The 24,674-nt window shown below is 36.0% G+C and overlaps 1 protein-coding gene across 2 annotated transcripts in view; it reads left to right on the top strand.

Annotated features, from left to right (window-relative positions):
• The window catches only part of LOC145681179 (uncharacterized), a gene marked incomplete at its 5' end in the record, with an annotated part of 393,968 nt that overhangs the window by 273,125 nt on the left and 96,169 nt on the right, over window positions 1-24,674 (top strand). For both annotated transcript variants that reach the window (XM_081752658.1, XM_081752657.1), the window contains 4 exon segments: window positions 499-532; window positions 2,110-2,254; window positions 16,389-17,000; window positions 23,341-23,532. In XM_081752658.1, the coding sequence (XP_081608784.1) occupies window positions 499-532; window positions 2,110-2,254; window positions 16,389-17,000; window positions 23,341-23,532 (983 nt within the window).

The following is a 24,674-nucleotide window of genomic DNA, read 5'->3' as shown; positions in this document are numbered from 1 at the left end:
CGAAACACTATTCTGGTCACAAATAGATCAAATTTTGGAGAAAAAAAACGGAACCGGTCTTGAAGAAAACCGAAACCAGATCCGGTGAAAAACCGGACCGGTTTTTAGAGAAAACCGAAACAGGTTCTTTTGAAAATTTTCAAAACCCGGTTTCGGTTTTTCTAAAAAGCGAAAAACCAGTTTTTGTGCCTACCACTAGTTTTAATATTGAAAACGGCGTAAAAAGAATCATGTTAACCAAATCTTTTGCTTTTTTTTACATGAACATTTCTACATCTACTCATGCATGGCATATACAGTCAAATAGTAGGAAGAATCATCAACAGATAGGGCAAATCATCCCATAAAGCACACAAATGGACATTCCTTGTTTTTCCCCCTTACCCTTCAAATATGTCAGTTTTTATGAAAAATGCCATTGATGCTAGCCTATTTATACTGTATATCTTAAGTGTTTTGTGTATAAATTAATTTTCTTTTGTTTTTGCTTTATTTCAGGTTTGAAGCTGTTAGAAGTTATCAATGAACTCAGGTATGACTATTCACTATTCTTTATCATTATTATTATTATTATTATTATTATTATTATTATTATTATTATTATTATTATTATTATTATTATTATTATTGCATAAAAATTGTGTACAGGCTCAATGTCCGTGTATACCTTTGTTAGCTATGAAATTAGGGAATCGTCATAACCAGTGTACAGTTTATTTCATTGGCGGATCCACAAGGAGTAAAGGGTGACACTTCTTTAGTGATTATTTATTTATTTGTGGTATTAATTCGTTAGGGTATACAAAAGCAGCCTTTTTCTTATCAAGCCAATCTGTGTAAGATAAGCCTGGCAGAGCCTAAAATAATATGTGGTGCTCATGCAGACATATAAATTGAACAGTAGATATTTCTGTTTTGTGATCCCTGAGGTTCGGTCCTCATAAGCCTCAAAGGTGAGTGTATGACTCATCCTTTGCGCAAGCAGCTGTAGGAAGAAAGATGAGATTAGTTGTACTCTTTCAGCTCAGTATTTATACTTTATAAAAATTGCATTTCATATTCATCGGTCTGTTTCCCCAGGCAAGCACACAGGAATTTATTTTAGGAAGGGGTCCAAAGCTTGTGTGTGTGTGTGGGGGGGGGGCGTCCAAATTCAGCATGAAGATAAACTATATTAAAGCTTGTAAAATTACCCCTAAAATTAGACGATTCCGGGTCAAGTAACTTTGTAATGGAGAACACGATGTCTGTAGGTTTTCTCGACGTACTTCTGTTTCCTCCCGCATTGTCGTTCCACCAATTTTTCCATCATCATTTGCTTTCCTTAATCATCTCTTCCTTAGCCTGAAGGACGTAATCGTAGGACGTTAAACTGGAATATTTTGACTTCATGTCCTAAAATTAGACTAAATTTACAGAAACGTCGAGATTTCGGGAGGTTCCGGTAGCCCAGGACCGACGTTTTGCGTACGTCTATGTGTCTCCCACTTCTGTACACAAACAGCCATTCTGGATCTGGTAATTAATGTAATATTTATTGCTGTGGAACTGATAGTGAAATCTAAAATTAAGTACAATGAATGCTGCAGATGTTGGTGAATATTTCTATTAAAAACAAATAAATAACATTTCCTGAAATTTTCCTTTAAAGATAAGTCATTGACCTATGTATTCTATCCGGAAGCATGGATTAATAAACTTTTTAGTGAGTCAAAGAGATATAGAATGGCTTTGTGTTTGAAGACCAACAAACAGCAGCGGTTATCAATCAACCTCCTGCTGGAAATATTTTCAGAATTAAAATCAAGGAAGATCATTGATTGAGGAGAGAATGTTATATGTGGATGCTTATGGAGATCATATGGGTTTTGTGTCTATGTGTTTGTGTTGGTGTGTGTGTGATACATGCATGAAAGCGTGCTGGCTTATCCGGAGGGTGGTTTTTTTCAGCAGGGTGGGCTATTTTTGTCGTTAAGTCTTGAAATAGCAGGGTGCTTGTATGTGTTGGTGAGGGCACAGGGCGGGGGGAGTGGAGGGAGGGAGGCATTTGCTTCTTGATCGTGGTGGAAGAGTGACTGAATTCTCTTTGTTGGTTCTCGTCTGCAACAGGAAAGAGGCAGCGACGACGCCTGATCTGGCCGTCCAACTGGATGTGTTTGACGAACAACGGGAAAGCGACGAATCCCAAATCACAGGGCCTCACGGCGTGGACCTCAGCTCACATTTGGATGTTTTCTACGCCATCCTGCGACAGGTGGGTACATACATACCATTATCTACTGTTCCATTTACTATTAGTAGTAGTAGTACTGTGGCTTTATTTGTTTTAACCCTTAATGGCATCTAGATATTTGACAGGCCTGTCCCGTGTCTACACGTCAATGATAAATGTGTTTCCATCCCCTTTACGCACAAAAAAATTAAAACCCTTAAAAATAACTAGACCTATTTGTTGTATAATGTAGATAGCATTAAAGGTTTAAAATTAACCGTGTGTTTCTTAGAAAATAATGTTTATCTAAAGTTCCAAGAACAAAAGACATTAAACAGAGGCAGCCTTTGTCTTACTCTTAGGGGTAATCATCATGTCCCCAATTTTTTACATCCCTCTCCCAGACCCTGTGCCAGAAAGAAGAGACGGGGGGCCGAGACTATTTGTGGGGGGATAACGAGTTCATATATTTTATATACATACCTACAAAGAGATGGACATTTTAGGAGGATCTGAAGATGATTGAAGTGGGAAATCAGCCCCCTGGCCATTCCCTAGCAACGGGCCTGCCCTCCCCCCTAAAAAAAATTATCGAAATAGAAGAATAATACTAAAGTTTTTTGCGTAATTATTTAAAAATACTTCTTAATTAATTCTAAATTATGCTAGATCTGAATTGGAGTACATTTCAAATTATCTTTTCGCCGTAATTTTAAGTATTCAGTAAAATACTTGTCAGTAAAATACTTCACAAGAGTATTCACTTCACTTGTATGTTCGAGCTGTTTTTACGTAAGAAAGAAGTAACTTGCCTCTTTCACTGACGATAATAATAAAAGAAAGGTAGATAACACATCGGTCTACTGTACTATGCTGCCATATGGAGATGATTTGCAACAAATAAGATGTGCGAATGTGGTTACATTGAGAATGCGTGTGCAGTACCTGACAGTTGTTAGTGAGGTGTTAGTACGGTGAGATAATCATATGTAGTACGTCAGGCGGTGTAGAACGGAGACGTGTGTTGAAACGGGTGGTGATGCAAAATTGGAGACGTCTCTGACTCAAATTGTGGGAGCTCAATGAGTTGACGGAAGTATATCTAGGTGGCCAGTGTGTCGCGAGAAACATTGCCCACATTGGTGAAGGAATACAGAACTCACGGCAACATCGGCGAAGAGTAATAGTGGACGGAAAAGAAGTTTTAGTGACGGAGATCTTTGGGCATTGAAGAATATTGCCATCAAGAACTGTAAAGCGAATGCGGCAAAAGTGACTGCAGAATTGAGTCAACCCATTGTGACAATCACAGTCCCCCATGAGTTACATAATCTAAACAATCGCGGTCGGGTTAACAATTTGCAAATCGTTGATCTACCTACAGTACTTTAGCTGGAACAAAATGGCTCCACATGTGCGTCAAAGTGGACCACTAATTAGTGTATGCCATAAGCACACAATATCGTCCAAATGAATCCTCTTTCCAACAACAAGCAGTGTTTATCTATGGCGGACTCCCAAAGGAGTTTATGCTTCATTTGTGGTATTGTATGGGTCCTGTGACTACTTGCAGAGGACCCGTTGCTACCAAAAACGAATGTGCTGTTTTACGTACCAAAATTCGCTGAAGTTTTTCGCCCATGAAACAAAATGTACCGGTCGATTGTTTTGCAGTTTCGAAATTTGGATTCTGTGCACCAAAAACATCGAATCCATACCCTGGGTGGGGTACGCTGCACAGAACTTTTTTTTTTTCTTGTATGTCTGTCTTATGTGTATTCTCCCTATGCTAAATCGCTAAAAATTTTCGCCCATAAAAAATTGACACGGCCGATTGTCTTGGGGTTTCGAAATTTGGATTCTGTGTAACAAAATACATTGAATCCATACTTTGGGGTCCGGTGCAAATAACTTGTATTTTTTTTCTGTGTGTGACTGTGTTATTATTAAATTCTTCATGATTTTTTAAATTCTAAAATTTCGTGACACCTTAGGGGACTGCGTGACACACCAGTGTATCGCGACACATCGTTTGAGAACCACTCCCCTATAGTCTCGCTGCCAATCAATCAATCAAACAAACAAACTTGTCAGCATTGTGTTCTAAACCAAACAGATAACTACAAAAGCCGGAAACATTAATTTCAAGTAACAATTAACCATTAATGTAATGAATCATTACTACAATTTAAAGTTGTAAATTATCCAACTAGTAAATGTCCTTATAGCAAAAGAAGAAAGAAATATGGACTGTCAGTTGACAAAGTGCGTTGTGGTAACTTGTTTCCTCCATTTTATAATCTGCCAACGCCACAAGCAAAGCACCACGAAATTTTTTTTTAAAAAAAAGTAGTTATTACCTTTTAAAGATGGCCCTAATAAAGCTTGTTCATGCAATTCGACATTACTCTCAAATAAAGGAAAAATAAAACTTGGATTGACAATAAAAGACACCACGCGTAACGAAATGGTATCTTGTTGCATTGGTAACAGTTCAAACGATTAACATCATTTTTCAAATCAGCAACCTCTGGAATGTTTTACTGCCTAACTATCATTCGTAAGGAATTAATCCACAAATTTAAAGTAGCAGTTTGATGGACTTCATTCAATCGATAACGAACGCTTGGATTGATCTTATGTTTTGAGGGATCGAAGTAATATATAAACAAAAAAAAATCGAAAATATTCAAAATAAATTTGTGCGCTTTTTAACATAATAAAGAAACAGGAATATATATCCAAAATTTGAGAAGTACGATCTTCGAAGCAAATATTCATTACAATATCTTGAAAGCAGGAGACCTCATTTCATTTTATCTTTCTTACATAAAATAATTCATAGTACAGTAGATTCAGAACATTTATTGTCAGAAATCAAACTTCACGTCCCACATAGAGCAACCAGACCCCATAATAGCATATTCCATCTCTCAACGCAAAGGACTAATTCATTGGATGTATCGCCTGTAGGAAAATGTGTTTATTGTATAATAAGATGTCAGGAAAGCACCCAGAGATAGACATTTTTAGCTATAATCAAAATTTTCATTCTAAATATATGAGCTGTATATCGTGCTATATGTATTTTAATGTATAAAACATGTGTCCTATCCTCTTATTATGTCATTGTATGTGTATTTTAAACTAATTTGTCATACAATGATGGAAAACTGTAATTAGGCATTTGCCAGTTGTTTTCCGAAATAAATAATATTCACACACAGCGGCACCCCACTTGAAGTTCTTTGTCGTGGTCCCCCAAATTTACCGATAAGGTACGGTTTGCCACAACCCTCGATTTTGGTGTTGTTTGCCACACTGTTTTTCATTGCGAATTTGTCAGATTTCATTATGGTGAATATTGATGCATAACCTGACGCAACAGCTAAGTGTTGCCAGGCATCTCAGGCAGTAGGAACGTGAGAAAGAGGATAGAAATATTAAAACAAATATTTAGACAAAAGGAAAGTATATTTTATGTGTCTCTGAATAAAAAGTTTAGTAAAAGTTCTGAAATCGTCGCTGCGCCTTCAAAAACTGTTATGTGCAAAACTCAAAATTTTACAGGGGAAATAAGAAAACGAATGCATTATTTGTAACGCAACAGGAAGAGAATCTGCTAAGTGCTGCTGCTGGACGCGCATTATCGTTATAATTGTAACATAAAATCAGCAATGTGTCTTTGAGGACATTTGGCGGAAAAATGCTAAGAGCAATTTGACAGCAACATCACCTGACGGATTGTGTTTTATGACGTAATTAAGCCTTAAACGAACGATACGATAGAACAATCTTTGTACGCATATATACTCTATACCAAACTGCTTCTACAATAACTGTAAAAATCACGTTTTGAGCAAAAACTACATATGGCCGTTTCTGAAGCCGCTGTTACGGCATATTTCTTGTACAGTCAGGGACAAAAATTATTTCCGTTTGGTAAAATTTATTTTGGGAATAACGGTGGAACGTACATCGTTTCACCGAATTTCAAGGCTGGAATGTACAGAAAATTATATATATATATATATATATATATATATATATATATATATATATATATATATATATATGTATATATTAATTTACTTAAAACTGTAGTCAAATTGTCCTTCCATTCTGAAGTTATTTACGAAACTAATGTCATGTAACGGAAAGAACTTTTGTCGCTGACTGTACAATATTGTACTTTATATGGGGAAACATTCGTAGCACGAAAAAAAAAAAAAAAGAGAGAAGAGACTGGATGCTTTCAAAATATGAATGTGGAGACGAACGAAGAGTGCTGTATCGAATGGAGAAGACAGCAATTGGTAACGCTGAAACTTCACACACATATTATTATTATTATTATTATTATTATTATTATTATTATTATTATTATTATTATTATATTCAGTGCTTAGTAAGTCCCTAGAAGTTGATCATAAAAGATCCTATTTTACGTTGCAAATACTGCATAGCAGCATTAAGAGCCTGACATACTAAAACTAATACAAAATTTACTATTTTTCTTTTGCTTGTTTATTCATAAGTGAAAGGAAATAATGAAATGCAACTTACCATAATCATAGATAATGTTATTCTACAACTGAAAATATGAACCTGAAGAATTTTCAGTGTTGCCATCTGTACAAATTACAGTGTTGCCAGAATAACATTTCCCCCAAAATCTAAGTTAAGGCAGCGACTAGAGGAATGAACTCCACTGCATTTGATTATGTATCATGTTGTCTTGGAATTCTGTGAACTACTTTTTTTTAAAAATAATAGTTGTATTTAGTTTGTAATAAACAAAATAGTTTTAACGCACAGTTAATAAAATTAAATAATAATGTTATTTTAAAAGTAGTTCATCAATACAACATGATACATAATCAAATGCAATTGGCTACGTTCCTCTAGTAGCTGCCTTAACTTTGATTTTGGGGGAAATGTTATTCTGGCAATACTGTAATTTCTATGGATGACAACTCTGAAAATTCTTCGTGTTCATATTTTTTGTTGTAGAATAACATTATCTATGATTATGGTAAGTTGCATTTCATTATCTCCTTTCACTTATGAAAAACAAGCAACAAAATGGTAAATTTTGTATTATTTTTAGTATGTCAGCCTCTTGAGCATGGATTATATTGTCTTAAAAGTAAGTACAGTATTAGAGAGGCTGTATCAATAAATAAACTGTGCTAAAAAAATAATGAAGAAATATCGTGTGAAACTTACATTTATTTATGAATCTATGTTGTTAATTGAAGCGTTCAGTACTATGTACTCTCGCATATCCCAAGTATGTGAGGTTTAAACCTTATTAACAATTTTTTGAGGTTTTTACTAAAAGATATGTTGACCTCAAAAATATTTTTAACCTTTTAAGAAAATTCTGACCTGAGCACAAATTTCAACATATGGGATATGGATATTCACTGTCAAAGTAATCGTTACCCGTTAAATTTTAATGGGTTTATTCCGTTAACAAACTCTGCCGAGATAATAACAGTAACTATCTATTGCAAAAAAAAAAAAAACTTTTCGTCCCGTCCCACAGTTATGCCGGTGAGGCTAAAGGAGACGGTGATGATGAGAGATGAGTGAAATGGTGGAATGAAAAAGTGGGAGGAAACGGGAGAACCCCAAGAAAACCCACGAGCACGGTGTTTGTCCACCACAAAGTCCACACGGCGCGAGCTGGGATCGAACCAGGGACCTCAAGCACTGGAGATGAACGCTCTCCCACTGAGCCACCGCGACCCCAAAAGTTAATCGAGTGAAGTAATATAAGGACATAATAACATTACAATGTTTTAAAGCCCACAAACGTTATTCTGATATACAGGGTGGGCGGAAAGTAACTACCTATTTTTTCCCCTCCTAAGGTACTGTAGGTATAAACTCAATTTTTTTGCACACATGTAGTTTATTATATACCACTATCTTTCCAAAAGACACTGCAGGAGCGGACCAAGGCAAAATTTTACCCAGGCGAGAGATTATTTGGCGCTCCCCCCTAATCCTAGGCTATATTTTACATTTTATTGCAGTGATTTAAATATTTTAAGTCCCATTTATCAAAAAGAAAAATTAATACTCAAATACATGATATAGGTATATTTAGTACTTAAAAATATACATATGGTATCAATTACATTAATAATAATAATAATAATAATAATAATAATAATAATAATAATAATAATAATAATAATAATAATAATAATTATATGTTGTTGCAGAGCTCTATATCCGATTTCATAAACACTGTTGACATGAATGATTTGGCAAGAACTGTACCTAGCGAAACATAACATCTCCTTGACACTACCTCCAACAAAGGCCGACAGTTTGACGCGCGGCAGTGTCGTTTTTAAGAAATTAAAAGTACTGTTTAAGAAATAAAAAGTGTTCCCCCTCCACTACCACTTTAAGAGAGTAACATATATAAAATACAATAACATTTATTGCCTGGGAGAAGTTTACAAAGAACATGGCGCGCTATAAACAATACCAACTACCTCTTCACTTTTTCTTTTACATGTCATGTCTCCATTTGTCGATACAGCCCCCTGCCCCTAGTACTATGAAACTATCTTCTTCCATGATGGAATGGAAAAAGATTATGTAATCCATGCTACTTTACAAGAAGATAAACCAAAAACGTCGGCAGAAAACACATTATAAAATTTAGTTTTTGAGGCTCGTTTTGGCGCCCCCTGACTGTGGCGCCCCGAGCAATTGCCCGGGTTGCTCGGCTCTTTGTCTGCCTCTCAGTCACTGTCTCAGGCAAACAGATACGTTTGCTACGACCTTCTTCAAGACCTCAGCAGGAACACCACTTATAACCTCACGGATCTTATTCTCAAGTAGTGAGAGCGCAAGAGTCTCAGTCTTGCAGTTTTTGCAAGAGTCTTGCGGGCAAGACCAAGACCAGGAATCCCGATGCAAGACCAAGACCAAGACTCTTGCGCAAAAGTCTTGTATAACTACCGGTCAGTGGTAGAGCGTTCATCTCTGGTGCTGGGGTCCCTGGTTCTATCCCAGTTTGCACCATTTGAGCTTTTTTGGTGGATAGAGACCGTGTGCGTAGGTTTTCTCAGGATTTTCACGTTTCTTCCTACTTTCTTCATTCCACCATTTCATTCATTTCTCATCATCACCATCTCCCTTAGCCTCGGCGTATAATTGTGGCACGTAAAACTAGATATTACATCATTTCAAAACATATTAGTGGTGTCCTTCTTCCAAAACTAAAGAGAAATGAAGTATGGAACATCGGTAATTTCGTACACCATAGGTGCCGGGTACATGGGTATGGCCTTGGCTCCAAGGATCAAGCATCCGTTAGAAATGTTTAATGTATGATCAAAACATTAATATCGAAATAACATTTTTATGACATTGACAAAAACTTACAGTATGTGACTGTAAGTTTGATTTCATGGGCTGATGCTTATACGTTGAATAATTGTTTATCAATATAACTTTTAGCCTTCTCAGGTATATGGCACACGAGGATTGAGCGATATAACATTATACAACAATAAATAATCCATATTCACAAGTGAGAGTGATGTTGTACCGATATTTTAAATAACTTGGAGTTTGATGGTGTGTTTTTGTATTTCTAATATAGGTAAAAAGTATTTGTATAAATTGAGTTTACACAAAAGGCATGGACAGTTGAGTCATTTTCAGTTTTCACTCAAATTATTCTAAAATATTAAGAGGTTTGAATATAATCGTTATTTTTTTAATTTTTTTTTTTTGGCAAATATTACTAACATATTATCATCATCATAGCTGGTTTGTCATTATTGGCAGGTCACTTGTTGCAACTCAGAAGCTTCGATATACTGTGGTCCTAAGCTAGTCTCTTCGTCTTGACGTAGCAATTTTCTGTTTTAATACTTTCCTTCAACTATGTCTCCTTTGCCCCCTCCCTCTCTTTCCTTCCACCATACCTTCTAGCACGTCCCTCATAATAAAGTTCCTCCTCAGCCAATGTCCCAACCAGTTCCTTTTTCTCCTTTTAATTACATGTAAAATTCTTCTTTTCTCCCCTACTCCTACTATTTTAACACCTTCTCATTCGTTTTCCGTTCAACCCAGTTAATTTTCTCCTTTTTTAAAAGAAAGCCTCCAATATATTTTTCATCGCTTTTGCGTAATGTTCGTGTTTCTGTTTCATAGAGTACATATTGAAATTAGTAAAACAAAATCTCAATATTTAATTGGAAGTTTGTTCAATACAAAGATTTTCTAATCTTGGTTGGAAATTAAAAAAAAAAAAAAAAAACTCCTTTAGTGTGTAAAAATAATTTAGCAATTCATGGCATTTCAGTAATCTGTGCTGCCTTGATTTTCTTTCATGCGTCTGAGAGGTAGCCTCCCAAATTTTTGGGAACTAGGGGAGTACTGAATCTGTTAAAAAATATAAAAAGATCACGAAACGTTAATTTATCTTATAAGTAGTGAAGCGCGGGACCCATTGAAAAAAATAAAGGTTATCGCCTATGTTGTACAATCTCATCATACTTACACGAAGGTAAACTATATTACATTTAGAAACATACATTGTATTTCCGTTACTATTGGCGTAAATTAGAATTTATCCAGAGTAAAATTTACCTATGAAAAGCATAAGATTTCTTAAAAGCAAGACTTGCAAGACTCTTGCAGCAAGATCAAGACCAAGACTAAGACTGGGCGTGCAAGAAGACCAAGACCAAGGGTTCCAGTGGAAGGTCAAGACCAAGACTGAATGTGGAAGATCAAGACCACCCGGGTCTTGGTCTTGGTCTTGCATTTGCTCATCACTAATCTCAAGTTCGCCAAGAATTTGAGGTTTGCTGTGATACACTTCTCTCTTTGCCCACCCCCATAAAAAGAAATCGCATGCGATGAGGTCTGAATTTCACACTGGCCTTTCTGTGGGTTCTCGGCGACTTACCCAGCGTCCTGCGAAGTGTTATCAAGCTGTTGTCTTGCAGGGAAGGTGTAATGAGGAAGAGCTCCATCTTGCATGAGTAACAGTTTATGACTCGTCCCGTTCAAAAATTGTAAGCTATACAAGATTTTCTAACATTCCTGGTATCTTTGAGCGTTCATGGCATCTCTCAACAGATAAAGTCGATAATGCGGAAAGAAGTTAATCATACCAATTTTTCAACGGTATCTTTGGGATCACCTTCTTCCCAATAATGACATTATGGCGATTAACGAACCCCTCTATATGAAATACAGCTTCATCACTCCACAGACATTTTTCAGATAAGTGTGGATGATCTTCATGCCATGCGAGCATTATTTCACAAAATTCAACACGTCTATCGCAACTTTTGGACATAATGAGGCTTCCAAGGTCTGTAATGTAGGCCCTAACTGTTTGTGGAGAATTGCACGCACAGAATAGTGTGTAATGCCACCGTCTCGTGCAGCCTGTTGTGTTGATTTTCAAGGGCTTTGTTCTAACATTTCCCTCACTGTAGCCACCTTTTCCTCTGACACCGAATTCGAGGGCCTACCTGATCTCTTAATGTCCACGACATTTCCGGTAGTCATTAATTTTCTGCGGCAATTTTTAATTAGTTTTGCGTGCAGAACAGCTTGTGTCCCATGTTGACTCGTGCACCACCGTTGGACCTGAATTACAGAATTCCACACCTCAAATCTTGCTGCAATCTTGGCTCTCTCCTTAATGCTTAATCGTCCTGGCATCTCTGTGGCTTCAAAGGAACAACTGAAGCTTCACAGGATCTGGAAAAAAAAATGGAAAGAATGGTATACTTTAGTCTATAAAACAAGGTAACTTCCACTCGTATCTACACATAACATCAATAGAAATTGATAATTCAAAATAGGGAGTTACTTTCCATCCACCCTGTAGTTGGGAGTTTGTGTACAATAAAAAAAATTCAAGAACCTGTACTAGAAAAACTTGATTGTATTATCTACTATAATCATAAGAATTTCGAATTAGGATATCTCTCTCCCAATACTCTTCCCCTAGAGACGGACTTCATAGTGCTATCTAGTCCAAAATTGTATTTCACCGACCAAAGTTTCTTCATTGAGAATCGTCTCAAACATTAAATGTTTTAGATTAAGAAAAAAAATAAGTATATGAAGTTGCTGAGGTACATTTTTTTACTCATACAAAGTACACGCGTTTTCCTCCCTTTTGTGTTATTCCTTATATTTGTTCCCAAGTAGTTAAAATTCTTTAATTTTATAATGAATTTCCGCTTTTTATAACTCGGAAGTTTCGTTGTCCACACGGGAAAATATTTTCATTTTTTTGTTAAAGAGAAAAAAGAGATTCGCGTGTTTGTTTTAGTTAGCACGACATGATTTTTTTTTTATCATCCTTAATTACTATCCTACAGGGGGCTTATTTTGTTTTCATTTTATTGTATATACAAAAAATGTTGCAAAGAATTAAAAGACAGGTGTTGTATAATATGTAAGGAGTTAGGTTTATTAAAACTTCTTCATACTGTATATTTAACCTATCTGTCCGTGAGAGAAAAATATCTTCAGAACTATTTGATGGTTTACCCAGTGGTCGAAGTGAGACGGTATGTAGTGGTATGTCATACCGCCTCTGGTTTTTCAGTGATCAAGACATACCGTCACTGGAGGGTAGATACTAAATACCTTTAATAAATCCATTTTTATACACAGTAAGTGACGAATAGCTTTACACATAAAAAGATTTTATTTATTATGTAGAAATAATTTCTAGGTTGACAACACCGACATTTTTGTTATATTTTTCCTACCTTTTGTTTTTAAAATGAGACGTCTTCAAAGAAGTTCATCTAGTTTATATATTGATGTGCCATATTGAATTATTTCTGTCGTATGTATGTGTGTGTCTTGTTAATTCATATAAATGTCGTGTTTCGGCATGAGCGGATTTAGGGGTTGTCTGCTGTCGGGGTAATTCTTCCAGAGGTTTGGAATATCCCTCAGTCGAGTAGAGGGTCCGGGAGCTTTCCCGCTGGAAATTGCTAATATAAAAATCTCGATATGTGAACAACATCAGGGGATTTCTTTTTCAGAAGGTTGTTGGCGAGGGATCCATGCCCCCCCATTCCGTATCTAAAAAAAAAAAGAAAAAAAAAACCTCCAGTGATTTCCAGTTGTTATGTAAATAGAAATGCAATCTTTTAGGCAACATACCCTCACTGTATTTCAAGTTTTAGATAGTCGGTATGTCGCGTTAAAATCGTTATAAAACATACCGCCTCTGGCCATCAGTTTTAGCTAGGGTGTAGATCAAAAGTCAGGAATGAAAATAAAATGAAAAATTTCAGTTTAACATGCCACGAGTATGCCCTTGAGGCTAAGGGGCATGCCACGATTATTCCCTTGAGGCTAAGGGGCATGCCACGATTATTCCCTTGAGGCTAAGGGACATGCCACGATTATGCCCTTGAGGCTAATGGACATGCTACGATTATGCCCTTGAGGCTAAGGGACATGCCACGATTATGTCCTTGAGGCTAAGGGACATGCCACGATTATGTCCTTGAGGCTAAGGGACGTGCCACGAGTATGCCCTTGAGGCTAAGGAACATGCCAGGATGATGCCCTTGAGGCTAAGGGACATGCCACGATTATGCCACGAAGAATGAGAATGTGGGAGGAAACGGGCGTACCGGAGAAAAACCACGAATACGATGTTGACTAACACAAACCTACTTGGCCGGAGATCGAACCAGGTACCAGAGGTAAGCACTACCATTGAACCACCGTGCCTCTAAGTTAGGAATTGAATTCCGTAATGAAGGTGATATTGACACCGGCCGTGTTAGAAATGAACCATTTCCGGTTTTAACGTTCGTTAATATAGAGCAAAAACAATACTAGAAAGCGAAAGGTGGTTTTCTGCAATCGATTAAGCGTCTCCAATATATTTCATCTCTGTTCTTAACTTTTTACTAGAACCGGAAGTGGTAAAATCCACTACAACTTCCGGTTTCCATAATGATCTACATATAACAAAGACGACAAGTAATAGCGGGAAACAGTTTGGTTGGAATCGATTTATCGCTCTTAAGTCTGTATTTCAAGTAAGTCTGTATTTGATTTCTACCACTTCCGGTTTGAACGATAATCGTTCTAGAGTAAAAACGATAATATATATTCAGAAGCGGTTTTCTCCAATTAATTAAGACTCCCAAGAATACATCCATTTACACTCTAATCTCTCCAGTACAACCGGAAATATTAGAAATGCATTACTACTTCCGGTTTCAAAATTACTTGAGAAAATGCCATTCAATACAAACTAAACTACATATGGTGTAACGTGACACTGGTACTTTTTTTTTTTTTTTTTTAGATAATTTGAGTGTTTAGCTCTTATCACTTCTATTTATTTACTAGTAGCCTATGTGCGTCCGTGCTATTGTAGAACACCCAAGGCCATGTCTCGTCTCGGAAAAGACCCGTCAAAGCTCTATCTCGTCTCGCCGCATTATGTGTGTCTATCCACTTACCTGTGGTGCACGGGGCCTCTGGTTCGATCCCCGGCCAAGTAAATTTCTGGCTACAACATCGTGTCCGTGGGTTTTCTAGCGATACTCCCGTTTCCTCCCCCATTACAATTTCACCAATTCTTCCATTATTATTACCTTGTCTTAAGAGCCTGGCATACTAAAAATAATACAAAATGCACTGTTTTTCTTTTGATTGCTTTCATAAGTGAAAGGAGATAATGAAATGGAATTGACCTCAATCATATATAATGTTATTTTACAACAGAATATTTGAACCTGAAGAATTTTCAATGTTGCCATCCATAGAAATTACAGTGTTGCCAGAATAACATTTCCCCCAGAATCTAAGTTAAGGCAGATACTAGAGGAACGAACTCAACTCTATTTGATTATGTATCATTGTGTTGGTATCCTGTGAACTACTTTTTAAATAATATTATTATTTAATTTTAATAACTGTATCTTAAAACTATTTTGTTTTCTACAAACTAAATACAACTAATTCACAGAATTCCAAGACAACATAATATGTAATCAAAGTAGTTGAGTTCGTTCCTCTAGTTGCTGCCATAACTTAGATTTTGGGGAAAATTTTATTCTGGCAACACTTTGTAATTTCTATGGGTAGCAACACTGAAAATCCTTAAGGTTCATATCTTCTGTTGTAGAGTAACATTTTCTGTGATTATGGTAATTTGGATTTCATTATCTCCTTTCACTTATGAAAAACAAACAAAATAAAAATGGTAAAGTATTATTTTTAGTAAGTCACGCTCTTAATCACCCGTCTCCCTTACGTTAGTCTAAAGGGCGTAATCGTGAGACGCTAAACTCAAAGGTTTTATTTTAACAGGTTTTGCTATATTAGAATGTAGCATAGTATGATGTATACAAAATGCTACGTATATTTTCTTTCAATTCACTTTTCTAAAAATAAAACTGACTAATCCGCAGTGATTTCTGTGCGTGTATTCCCAAGTTCGATTCTGGTGGAGATACTTGCCCCGTATACAAACCTGAGTACAGTTCAAGTACCATTTCGATCTCATATAGCCTCGGTGCTGACAAAGGATGTTAAACTCCAATTAGTCGGTTAATCTTATCTTTTCAGTGTCTTTTTTATAGTAACAAATGTACAACGATTGAATGACAATGTGTTTGTTAGAAATTCGTCTCAGTTTGCAGAAAATGACTGTATTTTAACAATACTTTGTCATCTTTTTTTAAATATTACTGAAAAATACAGTGTAGACCTCTCGCACCAAAATAACAAGAATGTTAACTGTTTAGCCAGGGCAATACTACTTCTGCCGAGTTATGTTTAAAAAATCCTGACCAGCCAATTCTCTTTAGAAAGTCCTGTATTCTTATCCATAATTGGAAGGAAATCCAACCAATGTAAATCTTTTTTGGTTGTGTATTTTTTTTTTCAAACGTACTAAGTTGTTCTTCGTACGGTTGCCACAGTGCAACATTTTAAAGGAAAGTGTGTAACCATATATATTTTTTTTTACGAGGCTACAACACTACGATAAATTCAAGATCTAACAAAAAAGACCATTTACGCAATCACCAACTATCTATTTGTTTCTTGTTTGTGTTGTGTTCATTGTTTGTATTGTTAGTGTACTGTTAGTGTTCTAACACAGTGTTTGTTTTTTGTATTGTAGGTAGCGGAAACCCCGCAGGAGATTCCATTTCTAAGCATCCTGCAGCATCTTCTCCGCGTGGACCCTAAAGAAGCTGTAAGCGATCTGGTGTGGGACACGGCGGAGACACTGGTGCACCGAGCCACGCTGCTCGAGAACAAGGAGGACGCGACGCGGTTGCTCCGATCGCCCAGCCAGGCCCGGAGCCTCTCGAAGCTCAAAGGCAGCGACGGACGCTGTTATTGCTCGTGCCATCGCGACGGAGACGTTAAGTCGCGCAAACAATCGCTTAACCTCAACTTTGGAGGCTCACCCGATGGGGGTCGCACCCCCGGTATTCTCTCCCCAACCTCAGGCACTGCCCCTCCTCCCCCACCACCTCCGCCAGCAGGTGCTCCTCCCCCTCCTCCGCCACCACCCCCTCCTGGAATTCCAGGACCTCCTCCTCCTCCCCCGCCGTTTGGAGGAATGGGCGGGCCTCCACCTCCGCTTTTTGGGCCACTGAACGGAAGAGCCAGTCCCGCAATGAAATCAGACACAGAAGTGGATAACGTCCGATTGCCACAACAGGAGACCCCAACGCCTAAAGCCAAAATGAAAACCATTAATTGGAATAAAATTCCAAATCATAAGGTAAGTCACAGATCGCTAACGCTATAGTCACAGGGAGGTACAGTAAGTTTTAGCAATGCAGTCCAGTCCTCTAATAGCTCCATGGCTAGCTTAATACGGTCCATTAGTCGTAGTGTTCTAGGCTTGTTTGCTGTTTTTCACCAGTCCTACCTTTTATCGTGTTCTTCAGAATGCAATTTCCTTTCCAGAACGTATTACGTCCTTACCGATCGCATTTCTTTTTTAATTACCCATAACAGTCCTTTAATTACCCCTACTATTCCGAACTAATTACCTGTATTGTTCTCTAGATAGATATCAATCATAAATTTAAGCCTCAGAAAGCAATCATAGATTTATGACTAACAGGTGTCTATCTTTTATTAAAACTTACATATATATCATAGATTTGAGACTTACGGAGTTATCAATCATAGACTTAAAGTCATAGTTATTTATGTATATATTAAATAAATATTAATTAATTGCATAAATATTAATGTAATACTCACATACATTTAAGAGTTACTCGTCATCAATGTAGATTAAAGACTTCCATAGATATCATACATTTAGTCACTACCGGTATATATTAATTGTAGATTTAAGACAAGAGCCGTAACTTGTGGGAGGGCAGGGAGCAATTGCCCTCCCCCCAGGGAAGCTCCCAACCATTCGAGGGGGGCCATTTTAAGAGAAAATTTTTCTTACTCCATATACGATACGAACATGAAATTACAAATGAAGCATCAAACAGGTTCACTACATTACATAAACAAAACAACACACAAAAGGTAAATAAAACAAAAATGAGTTGTGAGCCCATTTCAGCAAAAATGTCTACTATTAGGGGCCCTAGAAATAATATTTATTTGTATGGCTTTAAATTTGACAATATTGGCCCTTAAATTAATTTGTCATGTACGGGCCCAATGGCGTAACCAATGGCCCCGCAGACCCTGCCGTGTGGGAGGGCCCACAGGCTCAGCGGGGCTCATAAAGAGTAAGAGTAAGATGGAAAGAGGGGGCCTAAAAATTAGAAAAACAACTCTTCTAGTGGGCCCAAATACGCGTATTAATGCTTTCCCCCCTCCCCCCAGAAAAATCTAAGATACGGCGCTGTTTAAGACTTACATACCTGTAAGATGTAAAGATTGAAGACTTTAACATAAATATTAAATTTTCACAACGGGTTAGGCTGGCCTATACAGTAATTGCAAGCAGAGATGTAGCATACAGTGAGAACAGAGTCGAAATCCTTGGCAAATCAAGTATCAAATCTATGATTGAGATCTTGTAGATAATTGTGTGCTGTGAATCTCACGAGCGAGGGCGGAAGAACTGGGTTTGCCCACGTTACGTTTGGTTAGGAGACTTGACTGGAACCTGCTTTGACCAGAAACGATAACCAAAACTTTCACATTAGTAATTGTTACATCAATATATCTTGTTATGGATAAAATTCTAATTTAAAAAGTACTGTATATGATGAACTTTCTGCTAACTCAGTTATTTCGTTTTGTATCCTATATTTTACGAGAATGTGAAACCCTTTTTCACTCCTCTTATCAGGAAAAGAAATTAAGAACAGATAAATTGGTTCCACGATTTTGCAATTGATTCATCATCGTGTTTATGTAAGAAGACATAGAGGGGAGATGTAAGTGTTTCTGTATGGTATTTTTAAATGTCTTTCTGAAGTCCCTATATTCCAGAAATAAATTGTTCTAAAATGGATGGTATATCCTGACCAGCCAACGAGTGCGGGCGGCCGGTTTTGGAACTAAAATGCAAGCAGCAGTGTTTCTAACCGGATTACTTGTAATCAATCCATCAGAGTTCTTTTTGTCCTGTTCGTAATAAATCACTTCACGCATATGCTCAAGTCATGGGCAGATCCAGGAGCCGGGGCGATTGTCTTCCCCCAGAATAGGATATTTTTTATTTTAAAAATAAAATCTAAGAATGTTCACTTTTGTGTTATAAATGTAAAATAAAACCTAAAATAGGTAGGCCTTACATTTTTACGTTGCAGAAGTCAAATAAAGCAATAAATTGCAAGAAATTACTTACATTGGCGTTCTTGCGCAATAAAATGTCCACCTTCGAAATCGCAGGTGGCCATTTCTGTTCTAGAAATTGCAGAAAATAGCTACTGGTACTACTTCTTTACTAAAGTTGCTTTACTTTTTTTTTTTTTTTTTTTGCAATACATTCTTACCTTGATTTGACTTCGAATGACCGCCCCCCAAACATTCAGCCTGGATCCGCCTCTGGCTCAAGCTAAGACAAACAGTTTCAAAAGTTATTGAAGGTATTTGCAGAAAATTTTAAGTAACAAGCAAAAAAACAACTACAACAAACAAAAATACACCCTCCATATTAACTTGCGAACAAACTAGCGAGCAGCGTTTTGCAGGCTGCTCCTGTTTTATAATGACATCGAATAAAACGTAATCAATTTTTATACAATCTGCTTAATACACGGTAGAAGCTCACCGAATTGTCAATTGTTCTATGTTGTTCTTAAATTGGTAATTTCCATTCATATATCACTATCCACAATACATCTGCAGTACTGCAGGAATGGTTCATTACAACCACACAACTTACGACGTTCTTTATTGAGCGGAAAGAGATTAGGCTATGCATAACATCCAAACTGCAACTTTTAAATACCGTTGGATACACTGCAGAATGAAACTCTCCGCTCCCCTGTCCTGCCGCGCTTGCAAACAAACTGATGTAAACACAACAGCAGCGCCATCCTTCCAAAACCGCACTGCTATCCTGGTCAGGTAATACATAGTCAAAAGAGCTCAAAACATTATTATTAATGTCAATGGAAAGTCAATGAAAAACAAATAATTCCTCCACTTATCTCAAAACCTAAAAAAGGGAGATGGCTGAAATTTAGCTTAAAAATAGAACAGACTATGTAGATTCTACATTCAAAAAAATCCTAAAATGGATGAAATATGTTAGTAAAAAATCACGAAACATGAATATTAAAATCAATGAGAAACCTAAGTCGTCCACATATCTAAAAAAAACTATAATAAGGAGATGGCTAATTGAAAGTTTATTGCAAAGACATAAAAGAGCTTAAAAACTATGTATAGCACGTAAGGTTAATGTCAATGGAAAATCAATGAAAAACAAATAATTCCTCGACTTATCTCAAAAACTAAAAGCGGGAGATGGCTGAAATTCAGCTCAAATGCAGACGATACTATGTCGATTCTATATTCTAATAGCAAATTTACCTAAAATGGATAGACATTGTCAAAAAAGCACGAAACATTAACATTAATGTCAATGGAAAATCAATGAAAAACAAATAATTCCTCGACTTATCTCAAAAACTAAAAGCGGGAGATGGCTGAAATTCAGCTCAAATGCAGACGATACTATGTCGATTCTATATTCTAATAGCAAATTTACCTAAAATGGATGGAACATTGTCAAAAAAGCACGAAACATTAACATTAATGTCAATGGAAAATCAATGAAAAACAAATAATTCCTCGACTTATCTCAAAAACTAAAAGCGGGAGATGGCTGAAACTCAGCTCAAATGCAGACGATACTATGTCGATTCTATATTCTAATAGCAAATTTACCTAAAATGGATGGAACATTGTCAAAAAAGCACGAAACATTAATGTCATTGGAAAATCAATGAAAAACAAATAATTCCCCCACTTATCTCAAAAATTAAAAGCGGGAGATGGCTGAAACTCAGCTCAAATGCAGACGATACTATGTCGATTCTATATTCTAATAGCAAATTTACCTAAAATGGATGGAACATTGTCAAAAAGGCACGAAACATTAACATTAATGTCAATGGAAAATCAATGAAAAACAAATAATTCCTCGACTTATCTCAAAAACTAAAAGCGGGAGATGGCTGAAATTCAGCTCAAATGCAGACGATACTATGTCGATTCTATATTCTAATAGCAAATTTACCTAAAATGGATAGACATTGTCAAAAAAGCACGAAACATTAACATTAATGTCAATTGAAAATCAATGAAAAACAAATAATTCCTCGACTTATCTCAAAAATTAAAAGCGGGAGATGGCTGAAATTCAGCTCAAATGCAGACGACACTATGTCGATTCTATATTCTAATAGCAAATTCCCCTAAAGTGAATGGAACATTATCAAAAAAAAAAAAAAAAAAGCACGAAACATTAACATTAATGTCAATGGGAAGTCAATGAAAAACAAATAATTCCTCCACTTATCTCAAAACCTAAAAAAGGGAGATGGCTGAAATTTAGCTTAAAAATAGAACAGACTATGTAGATTCTACATTCAAAAAAATCCTAAAATGGATGAAATATGTTAGTAAAAAATCACGAAACATGAATATTAAAATCAATGAGAAACCTAAGTCGTCCACATATCTAAAAAAAACTATAATAAGGAGATGGCTAATTGAAAGTTTATTGCAAAGACATAAAAGAGCTTAAAAACTATGTATAGCACGTAAGGTTAATGTCAATGGAAAATCAATGAAAAACAAATAATTCCTCGACTTATCTCAAAAACTAAAAGCGGGAGATGGCTGAAATTCAGCTCAAATGCAGACGATACTATGTCGATTCTATATTCTAATAGCAAATTTACCTAAAATGGATAGACATTGTCAAAAAAGCACGAAACATTAACATTAATGTCATTGGAAAATCAATGAAAAACAAATAATTCCTCGACTTATCTCAAAAACTAAAAGCGGGAGATGGCTGAAATTCAGCTCAAATGCAGACGATACTATGTCGATTCTATATTCTAATAGCAAATTTACCTAAAATGGATAGACATTGTCAAAAAAGCACGAAACATTAACATTAATGTCAATTGAAAATCAATGAAAAACAAATAATTCCTCGACTTATCTCAAAAATTAAAAGCGGGAGATGGCTGAAATTCAGCTCAAATGCAGACGACACTATGTCGATTCTATATTCTAATAGCAAATTTACCTAAAATGGATAGACATTGTCAAAAAAGCACGAAACATTAACATTAATGTCAATGGAAAATCAATGAAAAACAAATAATTCCTCGACTTATCTCAAAAATTAAAAGCGGGAGATGGCTGAAATTCAGCTCAAATGCAGACGACACTATGTCGATTCTATATTCTAATAGCAAATTCCCCTAAACTGAATGGAACATTATCAAAAAAAAGCACGAAACATTAACATTAATGTCAATGGGAAGTCAATGAAAAACAAATAATTCCTCCACTTATCTCAAAACCTAAAAAAGGGAGATGGCTGAAATTTAGCTTAAAAATAGAACAGACTATGTAGATTCTACATTCAAAAAAATCCTAAAATGAATGAAATATGTTAGTAAAAAATCACGAAACATGAATATTAAAATCAATGAGAAACCTAAGTCGTCCACATATCTAAAAAAAACTATAATAAGGAGATGGCTAATTGAAAGTTTATTGCAAAGACATAAAAGAGCTTAAAAACTATGTATAGCACGTAAGGTTAATGTCAATGGAAAATCAATGAAAAACAAATAATTCCTCGACTTATCTCAAAAACTAAAAGCGGGAGATGGCTGAAATTCAGCTCAAATGCAGACGATACTATGTCGATTCTATATTCTAATAGCAAATTTACCTAAAATGGATAGACATTGTCAAAAAAGCACGAAACATTAACATTAATGTCAATGGAAAATCAATGAAAAACAAATAATTCCTCGACTTATCTCAAAAACTAAAAGCGGGAGATGGCTGAAATTCAGCTCAAATGCAGACGATACTATGTCGATTCTATATTCTAGTAGTAAATTTACCTAAAATGGATAGACATTGTCAAAAAAGCACGAAACATTAACATTAATGTCAATTGAAAATCAATGAAAAACAAATAATTCCTCGACTTATCTCAAAAATTAAAAGCGGGAGATGGCTGAAATTCAGCTCAAATGCAGACGACACTATGTCGATTCTATATTCTAATAGCAAATTTACCTAAAATGGATACAACATTGTCAAAACTCAAGTTGTTTGAATAAAATTAATAATAATGTTAAAGTATATGCATTTTCTTCTAAGTACGCAGGACGCCCCACGCAGAGGTTACGTGCTTCAAATGTGTCACATGTGGATTTGGAATCTCCAAACTCGATTTAGCACGCAAGGTGACTTTTGACCTGATCACATGACACAGCCTGGTTCTTATGGCAAACCGAATAGACCCTTTTTCGCCCTCAATTAAACGTAAAGATATTTGAATGTTAATCTAAGTTGTTTTATGTCCTGGTTACTATATATGAAATTCTATGCAGTATAACTTATTTCTTTGTGTACTTATTTTACAGGTTGTTGGTAAACACAATATTTGGTCCCTTGTAGCAAGAACGCACGAACATTCCCCAATGGCGGACCTTGATTGGGCTGAAATGGAAGGGCTGTTCTGTCAACAAGCACCACCCCCTCCAATACAAACGTCACCGAGACTAGGAAGAGAAAATAGCACGGATTCAGAACGGCGAAAAAAGGAACCTACAGAGGTAATTACGTAGCAATATTATACAAATATATAATAATAAACTAAGAAATTCTGTTAAATACGGTAGAGAAGAACAAGGGAATCCACGGAGGTAAATGTTACAGAAAGAAAAGTTACATATTTTTTTATTATAGACAACCAACTTTTCTTTGCTGCTGTGCAGGTTGCATAGAAGCTAGAAAATATAGTTTTAAAACAACATACAGGTAGCAATATTACACTATTTAATGGATCATATAGTGGCGTGAAGAGTTGTGGCTCATGGTGTCACTGAGTTGTGGCTCATCGTTAAACGACTAAAGAAGAGAGAAAATGGGTAATCACCGTTAAATTCATCGTTACCTGTTAAGATGATAACGGATCTGCCCAAAATAATCTCTATAACTCTCTGTTGCAAAAATCAGAATACATAACTTCACGTTCTTCAAGAGTTATCATATCTCATTACAATCGGATGTACTAACATTACAATCTTATAAAGTCCACTAGCGTAATCCTAATGGCATTGCAATCTAATGAGACATATTAGCGTGATCTTAAATCTTAGTTACTAAAAACCAATAAGACTCAAGATATATCTGGTTAAGGTTAAAAGAAAATGTAATTACGACTGGCATAGCGATAATTATGCGGTTCCAACTGCAAAATAACGTTCCAGCCCCCTATAAAATTTATAGAAATTAAATGAGTTACAATTAGTAATGATTATGCACTGTCATAACTTGGTTATATTGTTTGTGGGAGTTATTCAGTTATTGCCTGTGAGAGCTATTCAGTTCTCTGAGAGAGTATTCAGTTATTGTCGGTGGAAGTTATTCATTCTTGTCCATGGGAGTTATTGAGTTATTGTCTGTGAGCATTATTCAGTTATTGTTTGTGGGAGATATTCAGTTATTGTCTGTGGGAGCTATTCAGTTATTATATGTGAGAGTATTCAGTTATTGTCTGTGGAAGTTATACATTGTTGTCTATTGGAGTTATTGCGTTATTGTCTGTGGGTGTTCCTCAGTTATTCTCTCTGGGAGTTATTCAGTTATTGTCTATGGGAGTTTTTAGATAAATTATTAATATTTTTTTTTATTTTATTATAGAGGACAGAAAATCAATTTCAGTAAAATTCATTTCAAATTAGTTGGTGTTGAT

Source organism: Thermobia domestica, chromosome 3 (genome assembly GCF_964235325.1).
Source record: "Thermobia domestica chromosome 3, izTheDome1.hap1.1, whole genome shotgun sequence".
Lineage (NCBI taxonomy): Eukaryota > Metazoa > Arthropoda > Insecta > Zygentoma > Lepismatidae > Thermobia > Thermobia domestica.
Note: the sequence above shows the minus strand (reverse complement) of the source record. Positions and strands in the feature narration are given on the sequence as shown.